The sequence below is a fragment of the Hyperoodon ampullatus genome, assembly GCF_949752795.1.
Source record: "Hyperoodon ampullatus genome assembly, chromosome: 2".
NCBI classification, from domain to species: domain Eukaryota; kingdom Metazoa; phylum Chordata; class Mammalia; order Artiodactyla; family Ziphiidae; genus Hyperoodon; species Hyperoodon ampullatus.
In genome coordinates, this window is record NC_136915.1 from 41,312,289 (window position 1) to 41,326,226 (window position 13,938).

Below are 13,938 nucleotides of genomic sequence, written 5' to 3' on the forward strand. Positions count from 1 at the left end.
AGAGGAACTGCCGTGGAGCAAGCGAACGGGATGATGGGGCCAAGGCAACTGCCACAATTTGCTTCACGCTTGATGGACGTGTTTATCCCCAGACAGAGTGCATGCAGTCACGGGCGTATGGAAATCTTGCAATTAAGGCAAAGTCTAATTAGAGACGGCAGCTTCAAAATACAAAGGGACCTCTGAGTGGCAGCCACTCTGGTCGGCTCTGCAATGTGATTATCTCATCTCACTCCAGTCCCTGCCTCAGCCACCAGGGGACTGAATTACAGGAGGGGGCGGGGTTTGCATCTTGTTGCCATATGTGGATTCTCTGGGCACAGCTCTGCCTTCAGACCGTGGAGACACCTAGGTCCTTGGAGAAGAGCACAGGTTTGGGGATTTACCAGACTGGGATTTGAAATCTGACTCTGCCCATTATTACCACTCCAGCCTCAGCATCCTCATCTTCCTAGTGGGAGTGGTGACAACCATCTCACAGGGCCATGGAAGGATCAAGTAAGGGTTTTGTGGGGATGCAGTTCAGGGAGGTCGTTCACCTAACTGGGTCGCTTACACAGCCTTTGCTCCCAGCCCGTCCATGCTGGTGAGAGGGTGCTTGCCTGGGATCAGAGGTGAGAGCCTGGGAGGGCTGGGCTCTGACGACTGCATCCTTCACCCTTCACCCACAGGACCCAAGACAGGTTTCTTCTCAAGCTTTCTCTCCTTCAGTGCCTGACACTGCTCTGAGCGATCAATTTTATGTGTCCACGTGGGGTGGACACTGGGGTTGAGCTGTTCCCCCTCAGCCCAGACTGTCCTTGCAAGAACAGACGGCCTGTGCGTCAGGGAGAAGGCACTGCGGGCAAGGCTTGTTAGACCCAGAGTCCTGGCCCGCGGCCAGCAGCGTTCCCTGAGCTTAGGCTGGGGTCAAGAGATGAATCAGAAACCAGGAAGTCGCAATCTACTCAGGAAGACAGACAGGAAGAGAGCACAGAAGTGTGTGACATCAGTTTACATTCCTACAACATTTTACAGTTGAAAATACTTCGACTGATCCCTTGTTTAATCCTCCCAAGAGCCTGTGAGGGGGGAGTTAGTGCCAATCCCCACATGACTCTGAGCTTCAGCCCAGCTCTGCCCTCCAGGTACACGGAAGCGGAGGTGTGCGTCGCCAACCCCACTCCCGTTACCCTCCCAGGCGAAGCGTATGGAACATTTTCGCTTTCTGCTTTTTTCTTTGGATGTCTTGTTTGTTTGTTTTAAATAGTTAAAACATTACAGAAGCCTCTTTTGCACTCTTCCCCATCCCCCAACCCTGATAAGCTAGGCTGTATCCTTCCTGCCCAAGTTTTCACACTGCGCCTGCACATGTCTGTCCATAAAAAACCTATAGTATCCTTTTGCATGTTTTAGGATTTTATGTACATAGTCTCAAACTCTAAGTTTCATTCCACCACTTGCTTTTTGGACTGCACGTTATGCTTTTGAGATTTATTTATGTGATACATGGAGATCTGGTTCATTTTTGCTGTATGGTATTTCACTCTACGAAGAAAGTCAACATACGTGTGTGTGTGGTGTGTGTGTGTGTATGCACATGCATGCAATGTGTATAACTATCCTGCTGTCAGACATTTGCTTCCACACCTTCTATCATCCTGTGTTGCTTTACAAGGAAACCTTGCACATGTAGGTGAACCTTGAACACGGCTAGACTCCAACGGGGGAGGAGGGACACTCCTCTTTGTCACACAGTGCAGGGTCTGGCACCCTGCTGGCTCTGTCAGTGCTGATTACTAGAAGGCACTGAGGTTGTGATGAAAGAACAGTGGACTTGGTCTCAGAAGGATCTGGATCTGAATTTTGACCCTCTTACTTATTAGCTGTGTGACCCTGTGCAAAAATTCTAACCTTTCTGACCTGCAGTGTCCTTACCAGGAGAAATAAGGACAGTAACACCAACTCCCAGATATTTTTGTTGTGATGATTAAATATATGAATTCTTCAGTGTGGATCCTGACATACAGGAGGAGCTCAAGAAAGCTAATGGAAAGATCCCTGATCCCGGGCAGACAAAAGGGCACAGGAGAGGCATCAGCAGGCTCCTGTCAGCTGTCCTTCTCACTCTGAAAAAGGAAGTCTAGGTCAAACGCTCAATTTTAAAAACAAAAGAAAAAAGAAAAGAATGAAAGAGAAAGAGAAAGAAAGAAAACAAGCCACCTTAGAATCATAAGTTGAAACCCAGGGAGCTACCTCCAAATCTGGCTGGGTTTCTACTCCATCTGTGCCTTTGATTGGCTGACACTGGAAATCTGGGGAGGGTGTCTTTGGTCTTGGACCAGGTTCCCTGAAGGGTAGCCCCAACCTGCAGAGGCCACCTGCACTCCTGGGCCCTGTGGAAGGCAGCACCAGGCTGGGTTACAGAGGGTTAAATCTCTTCCTCCCCTGCAAAGAGACTGGCGTCAATGAAGCTTTCTGCTTAAATGGCCTATAACCATCTCCCAAAGCTCCTTAGCTCAGAAAGTGTACAAGTCAGCAAAATAAAATAATTTAAAGAGCCATTGGGAAGAACTCCAGCCTCCCTGCTGCCCCCGCTGACAGCCTCTCAGTAGTGACTTGCGTTTTTCACATTCAGGGCCAGGGGCTCCCCACCTACCCCGTTTCAGGAAAGGATGTGTCACAGGCTGAGATCTGCTGCCGCCCAGGAGGGAGAGGCAGGGGGCGCAAGAGGACTACGGGGATCTACCTCCACACCTGGAGTGCTTCGTGGTTTCCAAGCCCTGCCCTGGCCATGATGCTGCTGCCAGGCCATGGCAGCTTCAGAGGCTGGTGGAGCAGGGACCGTCACGCGTGTATTATAACCAAGGACACAGAGGCTCATAGACAGGAAGTGCCAGACCCACCTTCAGCCCAGGCGAGTGGGATGCTCCTGACTGAGTGCACAGCCCTCCTTGCTTCTATCACTCTGAGAGGTAGGACAGTACCTGTTAATGAGCACCTACTATGTGCCTGCCATGTACGCAGCACTTTATGCAACAGCCTTAAAATGTTGACAGTTATTCTTGTTCCATAGTTGATAAATCTGAGGACTCAGAGGTTGAGTAACTTGGCCAAGGTCATGCTACTGAAAAGCTATGGAAGAAAGTTCAAACCCGCAGTCTCATTTCACACCCACACTGTTTCCACGGTACCAAAGAAGTGCTTAGGGAAGACCTGGCACAGAGACAAGTACGGCCCTGCAGTCTGCCCCCCACTCTCCTGACACGTTTCAACTCCCTGATCTGGGTCTGCCGCCCCTCCACGGGCTGAGTCCCCACAAGGGTCTGCACAGAGTGAGTTCAGGGCATGGGAGCTGCATGAAGACCCAGCTGTCCTGGGCACTCCCCATCTGGACGGCTGCAGGATGGTGCTCACAGCCTGGTTCCCACCTGGCAGTGGCAACACTTAAGGAGGAAGGAGAGTGGGCACCTGACCCTCACCACCTCTCACTTGGGTTATTCCAAAAACCTCCTTGACTTTTCTCTCTCCCTCCAAACCCGCCACCACACTGCTGCCAGCATGATCCTTCAGCAGCTGTCCTTGGTCCTCAGAGTCCAGCACCTCAGCCTGGGACCAAGGCCCTCCCAGGACCCTGCTCCTACCCACCTCTCCAGCCTCCTCCTCAATACCAACTTCACCTCCACTCCTTGAAATACCTACCTTCTTCCACCTCTTGCCCCTTGTTCACAAGGACAGCAGACAGTTACACAGTGCTCACTATGTGTCAGGTACAGTTCTAAGTACTTTATAGAAATTAACTTAATGCTCATAGGAACTGACCCCTCCATTTTATGGAGGAGGGAACTGAAGCCCAAACCAATTAAATAACTTGTCGAAGGTTGCAGGGCTGGTAATTGGTAGATCCCGGGGTGAGACCCAAGCAGTATGAGGTCAGATTCCTCAAATTTAACCTCTGCCAAATCCTTTCCTCCTTCCTTGACCTGGTGACAGTCTCTCCTGGGGGAACAAGACCAGGAAGGTCTCATGACACCCTCTGAAGGACTTTCTTCATCCCTCAAGTTCTTAAATCCCCAGGCCGAAAGCACTGCTTTGGTCCCTGGTTTCCCACACCTGTGGTCATCAGGGGCCAGGATTCTAGGGAATTTCTTCAGCACCGGGCTCAGTGCTGGGCCCGGGACTCAGATGTGAACACACAGTGGCCCTGCCTTGGAGGGCTCACAGTGAGAAAGATGGACGCACAATGACAATATGGGCTGACAAGGCCAGCAGAGGGCAGGAGAGGGTGCCACAGAGCAGGGGGAGGTGTCCCCACCCAGACCGTGGTGGGAGCACTGAAGACCTCCTGGAGGGCGGAGAAGGAGAAGGTCACGGAGCAGAGGTGTCTGGCAAGGTCCACACAGAAGAAACAGTTTGTGTCCACGAGCCATGTCAGGTAGCACAAAGCATGGTCGTAAAGACTCCAGGCATGGGAGGCACTCAGGCTTCCGGGCCAGTCCCGGATCCTCCTGGTCATGGTGGTGCCATCTTGGGCCAGTTACTCAACCTCTTTAAGTCCGTTTCCTCATGTGTGAAATGCAGATGGTCATAGTATCTGCTTCACAGTGTTGTGTGAGAAATAAAATAATGACAATGCCTAAAACATAGTAAGTGCTCGATAAATACTAATTAACTAAACAAATATTGTCCATATCTATATCTCCTGTACCTAGCACACAGTAGGGGCTCCGCAAAGGGGTATAGAGATGAATTTACACAGTCCTGCTCTCACTTTGCTGACTGCCTCAGGGAAAGAGACAACTAAATAGAAATTACAACACAATGCTCTGAGCGTTAAGATGCTGGGAAGGTTGGGACTGGCAGGGAAGGAAAGGAGGAGATTTGGAAAAGCAGAGAAGGGAGGGAGTCCTTCTGGGAAGAGGTGGAAACAGTTCCTTAGAGGAAATATTGGAGCTGAGTCTTCAAGACGGGGGAGGATAGGTTTTCTATAGTTAACGACCCAGGCACGAATGAGTGCACACCTTGGAATAAAAGTGAGGCTCCAGGTAGACAGGACAGATTTAATGTACCATACTTCTCACACTCCTTGGATACCTCCACACCCGTGGCAGGGGTGCTGGACAGGGCTTGCTGCTACCCCATGCTGATCTCAGCTTCTGGGGCACTCCGCTTCTCCCTGCCACTCATTCAATCTGCCTCCCTGCTCTACTTTCGTCTTTTTTCATGGCACTTATCACTTTCTACAGTTTTCTTATTTATTACATTTACCATTTATCTTCCTACCCATCTCATTCCACTCCCACTAGAGTTTAAAGTCTTTGTCTTTACTAATATGTCTCAGGCATTTAGACTAGTGACTACTAGTGACACCTAGTAGACACTCAGATATTTGTGAAATGACTGAATGATTCCATAATTTCTCATGGAGGAACTTCTGGATACAGATGTTGGTGAGGTTAGAATACTGAATCTCTCTCCCCGTTAGCTACTGAAATGGAAACATACCCAGGGTACCAGATTGGATGTGGCCAAAAGAGTGCATTCTGGAATGGTGGAAAGAGCACAGGGTTTTGAACCACCCTTGAGGGGTGACTCCCAGTTGGACCCAACCAGCAATGCCTGTTGGAGTGGTGGGCACAGGCTAGAGATATTCAACTCGTTGAAGATGAATGGGGGGGAGATGGACCGACAGACAAATCATCTCCTCATGGCCATTCTCGTCCTTCTGGCGTAAGCTCAAATGTTACATCTTAGAGGTCTTCCCTGATCGCATCTAGATGGAGGAGTCCTAGTTACGAGACTAATCCAGCTCAGAGAAAGTAATTGGTAAAGAAAAGTGGGGTCTTTAGCGAAGGACCACACGATTCTTTTCTTTTCACTGACCTAACCATTACTATTGATAACTTGGTGAAGATACAACAGATCATATTTCTATATTATAAAACTGGGAGGAAGAATATAACACAGAATAAAATTCCATAAGGATCTGAAACATACAAACATATGAATTGACAATTCACATAGGAAGAAGTTGAAAAAGTACTTTTGAGAGAAAGCTAATTTGCCAAACTTCTTTAAAACTTCCAAACACTGGTGAAGTTGTGTGGAAATGGCACGTGCATGTCCACCTACCTTGAGACGTGGCTTGACCTTTTTGAGAGCAATATAACAAACATCGATATAACAACAACATGGAAAAGACTATAAAAAATGTTCTTGCCCTTTAATTAGCTCACTCCTGGGAATTTAAGAAACAAACAACTATAAATGATCATGACAGCATTATCTCTAATAGCAAGAAACTAGAGACAATAAAATGTACAGTGAGGAGATGAGAAGGTAATCATGACCCAGTATCAGGAAGGGCATTGAAATGGCAGCTACACAAACCAGGCAGCAGAGGGGGAAATGTTTGCCATATGATGTTAAATGAACAAGGCAGGATCACAGGAGGCTGGCCAACTGCCGTGAACAAAGAGGTACTGCCCTGGACAGACAGGAGGGGCTCCCAAGGGTGAATGTGTTGTTGGGCTTGGTTCTTGGGATTATGGCTCGATTTCCTTTTTGGCTTTGGCTTTCCTCAAATTTTGTTTTGTATTTTAAATACAAATGGAAAAGAAGACCTCAACCAGCTGGAATGTTGGGCCGAAACCAATAACATGAAATGGAACCGGGATGCATGCAAAATCCGGTATTTTGTTTAAGAAATACATTTAAGAACACACAACTGAGGTGAGGGGGGTATAAATAGCTGCTAAAGTGAATAAGGGAAGGAAAAATGGAACAAAAACAACCACATTTACTGCAGCCCGCAACTGGGATAGTGAGGGCTGTAGGTCTGGTACCGTGGGAGGTCAGTGTGGTTACATTAACAACTGCATAATGGACAAGGTGACTGGGGCTAGAAGATTTAGGAACTTGCCCAATTTCCTCTAGTCTAATAAATAATGAAGTCAGGATTTGAATTTGGTGTGAGTTCCTCTGTCATCAAAATCTATGCTCGTTCTCTTACAACACTGAACTAAAGGGATAAGTATTGTGTTAGACAAAAAAGAGAGCAGGACAGTATTTGGTGACCATAAGCTCAATGTGAGACAGTTCTATCACTAAAGATGCTAATTCAAGTTTAGGGCACTCTAATAGAGATATGCCATCCAGGAGCAAGAGATGACAACCTGCTCTAGTTAGTACTGGTCAGACCCTTCCTAGAGCAGTGTCCAGTCCTGAACCCTACCTTCTAGTGGCGCATCCATAAAACAGCAACCAGGATGGTCAGAGTTCTTAGGATTAGAGAACTAAGAGATGTTGAATGCCTAGGTGCTTTACTCACATTATCTTGTATAGCTCTATATACAACCCTGTGAGATAGGTACTATATTCCCACTTTTAAAATGAGAAAACTAAAGCCAAGAGAGATTGAGAACTTCTTCAAGGTCACATACTAGTAAGTGGCAGTCAAGATTTGAACACAGGGCTCTCTAAATCCAGAGTCCTCACTCTTTCCTGCACTGCCTCTCCCATGTGAGAGATGGCAGGACAGAATTTGAGCTATTTATTAGTCTGTGAAGAGACATGATGGCCACCTTCAACTCTGCAAAGGGCTATAAGCAGAAGCATTTTGCATGACTTCAGAGGAGAGAATTTGAGTGACCTCAGAAGTCTCAGGGAAGTAGATTTTTAGCTCAGCAGAAGAACTTCTCAGTGATGACAATAATTGGATGGACTCTTGGGTAGGAAGATGAATTCTCCATGCCTGGAAGAATTCCAGAATGGTCTGGAAAGGCATTTGCTTTCAGTGGAGAGGAGATCTGAGTGGAGGACCTCGAAGTTCACTTTGGACCCTTAGGTTCCATGAGCCTATGAAGCTGTTTGGCAGAAACTGATTAATCTCTTCAACAGAAGTGATGAAAAGACCTGTTGGTATGTCTATTTACCAATGTAAAAGTAAAAATATGTCTAAGGTAAACACATTGGTCCAGAGAAAACTATATACAGAAAATGAAATGAATTCTGCTGGAAATGCTTACAGGTTAAGCGTTTATTTTGTGTAAACAAGAAACCAAACTCCGGAGAGACGTGCAGTCTCAGAAGTAATCAAAGAAAATATAATGAGGTGACAATTTTCACCTGTTAGGTTGGCAAAATAATTAAAACACAGTCACGCCCATTATATGTATCAAGAATGATAAAAGTGGCACTCTTTTGAACCCAGGTAAAACGAACCTAAGAAACTGATAGAAAATATAAAGGGGAAAAAAAAAACTGTGCACACAAAATCTTCACAGATGTTTAATTTATAAATGACCTAAAAATTCAAGGAAGGGCAATGGGCCGGCTAGGTGGCAGGAAAGGGGCTGAGGTGAGCGAGGGTAGCTGGAAGGTCAGGAGTGGACCTAGTCAGAGCTCACAGGGAAAAGCTCATGAGCACTGCGTGCTGTGGGATGAGCACAGGGTGTCTGGAGGGCCAAAGGCAGGTTTGAAGGCCAAGGTCACAGTGTAAGAGGTCAGAGCAGGTAAGAGACAGGATAGGTGCACACACAGGTGAGGACCGAGTGGGCGTGGGGAGAGGAGAGAGGAAAACGACCTGTAACACTGGCGGCCATTTATCCACTCTCCCTGGGTCACTTTAATTATGTGCCATACCCAAGTGTGCAGAGAGGGCTTCCGTGAACTGGCAGCCCTGTGGGTTAGCCCCACAGCCGACCAGGTGGTTTACTCAACTGTAGCTTGATGTCTATTCTCTGGGGAGATGTTTGAATTGATGGCTATAAATTTCATGGAGCGACAGGGCAATATGTTAAAAAGAAAGGGAAGGATGCAAACCTGATCATATGCTATGACCACAGGTATGTAAAATACACATTTACGCTCTTAAATGAAGGACTAGAAGAGATACATCACAATGCTTGCAGCTGTGCAATTTGGAATATTTCCCTTATTTTTCTAAAAATTTTTATAAAGTGGTTTTCATTTCTTTATAATTACCAAAAAAGTCATAATTTAGAAATGCATCTAAGAAACCCATGGGCACATAACAGTCACCAACAACACACTTTCCTCAGCTGGAAAATAAAAACAAGACACATCTTTCTGTTTGGTCTGGCAACAGAGAACTTGTGGCCGGGGCTTCGGTAAACAGGGCCCAAACCTCATCATTGCAGGCTCTGCCAATTCAGGACTGACTGCCTTGTCCTCCACAACTCACTGATCTGTCACAGAAAGCGAAAGAAAGAATCTAAGCGTAAAAGTGAGGGGAAAATCATTGGCACCTACACTGAAAGTCACCTTCTGCATCATGTCCAACTAAACAGCATCTGGTGAGCATGAAAGAGTAACTCTAAACAAGGTTTTAGGGCAGATCCTCAGCTACTTATAAGAGGAAATTGATTCTCAATTTCAAATATTGTCATGCACTTTAGAAGGAGCATGTCTTTTTACTTAGGAAATACTCTTGTCCCTTTGTTAAAACAGGACTTCTAATGCTGTCTACTAGACTGGTGTTATTCAAAACTGGCACTTGTGTTAAAACACATGTTCTGGGCTTCCCTGGTGGCGCAGTGGTTGAGAATCTGCCTGCTAATGCAGGGGACACAGGTTCGAGCCCTGGTCTGGGAGGATCCCACATGCCGCGGAGCAACTAGGCCCGTGAGCCACAACTACTGAGCCTGCACGTCTGGAGCCTGTGCTCCGCAACGAGAGGCCACGATAGTTAGAGGCCCGTGCACCGCGATGAAGAGTGGCCCCCGCTCGCCACAACTAGAGAAAGCCCACGCACAGAAATGAAGACCCAACACAGCCATAAATAAATAAATTAATTAATAAACTCCTACCCCAACATCTTAAAACAAAAAAACAAACAAACAAAAAAACATGTTCCCAGCTCTACCCCAGCCCTACTGAATCCAGCACCCTGAACCAAAGCCCAGGAATCTGTATTTTAAGTACCTCAGCAAATTCTCAAGACTGGGCAAGTTTGGGAAACTCCCTACTACACAAAATGAACTTATTTGAATGTAATAAAACTGTGGGTCCTCATAAACGGTACTATTATTCCCCATCCCTTCAAATGGCTTGAATTAATGACACTGATTTCCACTGATTGATTACTTAAGTTGGGACTCTCCTAAATATGCCCTGAGATTACATGGCTAGATTCTCAGCCCAGACCATAATATTCCACTCAGTTTTCGAGGGAAGAGGTAAAAGGACAGATTTTGCACAGACCTGGATTCTGACCCAGCTCCACTGCTGACAACTCTGGGACCTTGGCCAAGAAGTTACTTAACTTCTTCTGAGCCCATTTCCTCATTTGTATGGGTGTTAAGAATGGTGGCCCTGCCCTGTGACATAACAGTCACAGGGCACCAGGTACACAACAGGTGCTCGAAAAGACTCAGTCTAACTAGGGTGTAGAAACACCTGCCCCCTCCCCTGCCCCGATTCCCCGTCAGAAACAGCTCTTATGTCCTTCCTTGTCACATCTACTTTTGATTTCATTTTGCCTTGCAAGCTAATGACAGCTAACGTCTGCATGGCTCCTTGAGACTTATGGGGCTCTTTTCCCAGATAGTACCTGGATTACTCTCCACAATAATCCTGACTTAGGGATCACTGTCTCCACTTTAGAAGAAACGAGCTCCAGAATGGCCAAGTGACCTTCCCAGAAGCGGTAAAATCACAATCAGATCCCACAATCTTTCACAACCCGTTCTGTCCCTGATGTATGTGTCATATATTACGCAAAGCACTTTCACATGTCACAGCCTTTTTAAACAGGTATTTCGATGACTATTTTCCCTTCCAACCTAAAAGCACCTATAAAGCAGGTATCATATCTTATTAGTCTTTGTAGGGAAATGGAGCCTCTGGGTGTTTGCTATCTTCGCCATGCTTAGGAAGGAAATGGGATGAGTTCAAATCATGTATACTTCTTCCCAGCCTCTCATGCATTCACACTACTCATGCCCAAGCTGCTCCCCGCCATTAAAATGAACACATCTTAATAACAAGAATTTACTGAACACTACTAAGTGCCACAGACTTTACTTACCTAATGAATTAACTTTTGTTAAACACTTAGAAAAGTCCTGGCACATATTAAGTATCTGTTATTGTTGTTATTATTATTTAAGTATCCACATAGCCTGTGAGGTATGCATTATTTTCCTCATTGTACTGGTAAGGACTCTGGGAAGTTAAGTGATTGGTCCAAGATCACACCACTAGTCTGTGGAGAACTGGGAAAATACCATAAAAGGAAGTTCATACCTATACATTCTATTAGCAAGCATATAATATTTCAGATTACAAAGAATTATATTATGTATTAAAATAAAATTCCTCAAAGAGGTAGCCACCTCCACTACTCACCCTAGTGACCGTGAGCTTTTGCTTATAGACCACCAGTAATCTAATGGTTTAGTGGATAAACCATTAGAGAAACCAGAGGCGAAAGTTTTCCAACCAATGCCTAAAAGCCAATAACCAGAAATGAAGAAAATAATGACTACCAACATTTACTGAGCACTTATATATAGTGCTCTATAACTTATAGCAACTCTACAACGTTGCAACTCTGCAAAGTAGATATTATCTCCTTTTTACGGAACAGAAAATTGAAACTCAAGAGGTTACGCTAAGCCCAAAGCAAGCAGTGGAGCCAGGTTTGGAATCCAAACTCCTCAGCCCCAAACCCTTGCCATTTCCAACATACTACGCTGACTTCATAGGCATTACAGAAAGGAAAGTGTTAATCAACAGGAAGATCAAATGTGGTCTGCTTGATTGGGCACCAGGCACTTTAGAGACGCAGCTACTGAACGAGATAAAAATTATGCAACTTGAAAGATCATTTGAGATAACAAGATAGGATGAATGAACCGACACCAGGTGACGTTGCCCCTGACTTTCTGAAGGTAACCCTGAACCACATCTAACGTTACCACCCCCTGACACTCCTTTACAAAGATTGACTCAAATTATCAGGAAAGCTGAATCTCAGATCACCTTGAGTGACAGGTCCTAGATCTGTCCTTTGAGGTAAGAGAAAGTAATCTGCTTCGAGACAGCCCTTCCGATCTGTAGACAGTAACCACATCCCTTATGAATTTTCTCTCCTTCGGCCTGAATGTTCCACCCTTCAAAGGACACTGGTCACCTCCACTGTACACTTAATAGTCATCCTTAAATAAATGAGGCTAATGATTGTCTACAGCAACGAATTAATGAAGCTTTATTATAGAACAAAATAGAGGAACAAAGATAGAAGTCCTTGAATGGTAAAAATATCAGCTCAAATTCTTGGCCAAGTGATAGGTAACTCAGAGACACTTTATCCGCCTCCGAAAAGACAGCGCTTCCACCATCCCCAGAACAACACTGGCGCCAGGTTGCTGCCTGAGTCTCAGCAAATCCATCTGTCTTCTTTGGAGTGGGAAGTCCAAGTTCAGAACAAGGCGCTGACCTCAGAACCCTACTGGCTTCCCGCCCACACACCACCACGCGTGGTGGGGTCTGATCTGGACAACACCATCGCCCGCAAATCACACGCCACACAAGGAAAACGAGAAGGCTTTATGAAAAATCCAAAGTTTATTGCAAATTATATTTTGCTTCCCTTCGTTCTTCATTTTTACAGGATTTATTGATATCCATGATTTTTTCACAGATGTACTTGTTGACTTTGGAGAGTCTCTGTGCAATTTCAGTTTCATCCACAGTTTCTTGTGCTATTCTGTCGTACAAACACTCTAGACAGGGAAAAGAAACAAGAAGGCCAAGGATTAATGGTACATTCGAGTACATATCTTTAAGGGGGAGAAAGGAAAATGTGCCTCCTGACATACTTCTAAAGTACCAACTCACATATCTGGCACAGCTGTATTTTAAATTTTTCAACAGAGTAGATATACACTGTAAATTTATACTTCAAAAATAATGATACAACACCCATGTGTCCACTCCCCTGCTTAACAGGACACCATTACTGGTCCCTCTGAAGCCCCTAAATGTCCTTGCCCAATACCATCCTCTCCTTGTCCTCACCAGAGGTGACCACTCTCCTCAATTTTTGCTTTTCTTTTCGTGTCAACACATATGCATACATCCTTAACATGTTGCTACTTTTCCCATTTTTAAGTTTTTACAAGTGTATCCATACTCTGTATATCCATCTGACTTTTTTTTTCATTCAACATTCCAGTTTTGAGAGTTACCCATGCTGAAGTGTATATATAGATGCAGGTCATTCACTTTCACTGATGAGTAGTGTTCTACTGTCTGACTAGTCCACAATCGGCTGACCCACTTTATTGTCCATGGATACTTGGATGGTTTCCCATGTTCTGCAGTTACAGGCACCCTGAGCCGTGTCTCTTGGGGCAAACATGCAGGAAATGCTCAGTACGGGCCTAGGCTGGAACTGACCAGTGTTAGGGTGTGTGCCTACTACACTTTACTAGGTGATACCTGGGAAACTGTTTTCCACAATGGTTGTGCCGCCTGGCACCCCTAATAGCAGTGTGTGCAAAGACTGCCTGCCCCATAATTCCAACAGCACTCCATGTCAGATTATTAAGGTTCTGACAACCTGGCGGGCATGAAGTGGTACCTCACTCAGGTGATTACTAATGAGGCTGAGGATGGCCACTTTTATTGACTCTGCCATTTGCTGTGATGAAGCAAGGAGTGAACCTCAGACAGGACCTGACTGAAGCTGGACTTTGGCCTACTTCCTAGCATGGGCACCTGAGGCGAATCATTGCCCTAGATTCCTCACCTCATAGAACAAGGATAACAAACCACACATGATCTTTTTTAAGGCTGCCATGAGGGATGTGAAATAAATGTTTTGCAAGCCTTCTTCAAGCTATAAGGGGCACTACCCCTGTCTGAGGCTATTACAGTTATTATTATTATTTTTTTTTTTTTGTGGTATGCGGGCCTCTCACTGTTGTGGCC

The 13,938-nt window shown here is 45.5% G+C and overlaps 2 protein-coding genes across 2 annotated transcripts in view; both read right to left on the bottom strand.

Moving 5' to 3' along the window:
- AGBL4 (AGBL carboxypeptidase 4) overlaps nt 1-13,938 on the bottom strand; it is a gene marked incomplete at both ends in the record, with an annotated part of 1,416,455 nt that overhangs the window by 205,671 nt on the left and 1,196,846 nt on the right.
- BEND5 (BEN domain containing 5) overlaps nt 12,571-13,938 on the bottom strand; it is a gene marked incomplete at both ends in the record, with an annotated part of 47,416 nt that continues 46,048 nt past the window's right edge. Inside the window, one exon of the mRNA XM_079696714.1 lies at nt 12,571-12,728. Coding sequence (XP_079552840.1) covers nt 12,571-12,728 — 158 coding nt within the window. The remainder of the gene's footprint in view (nt 12,729-13,938) is intronic.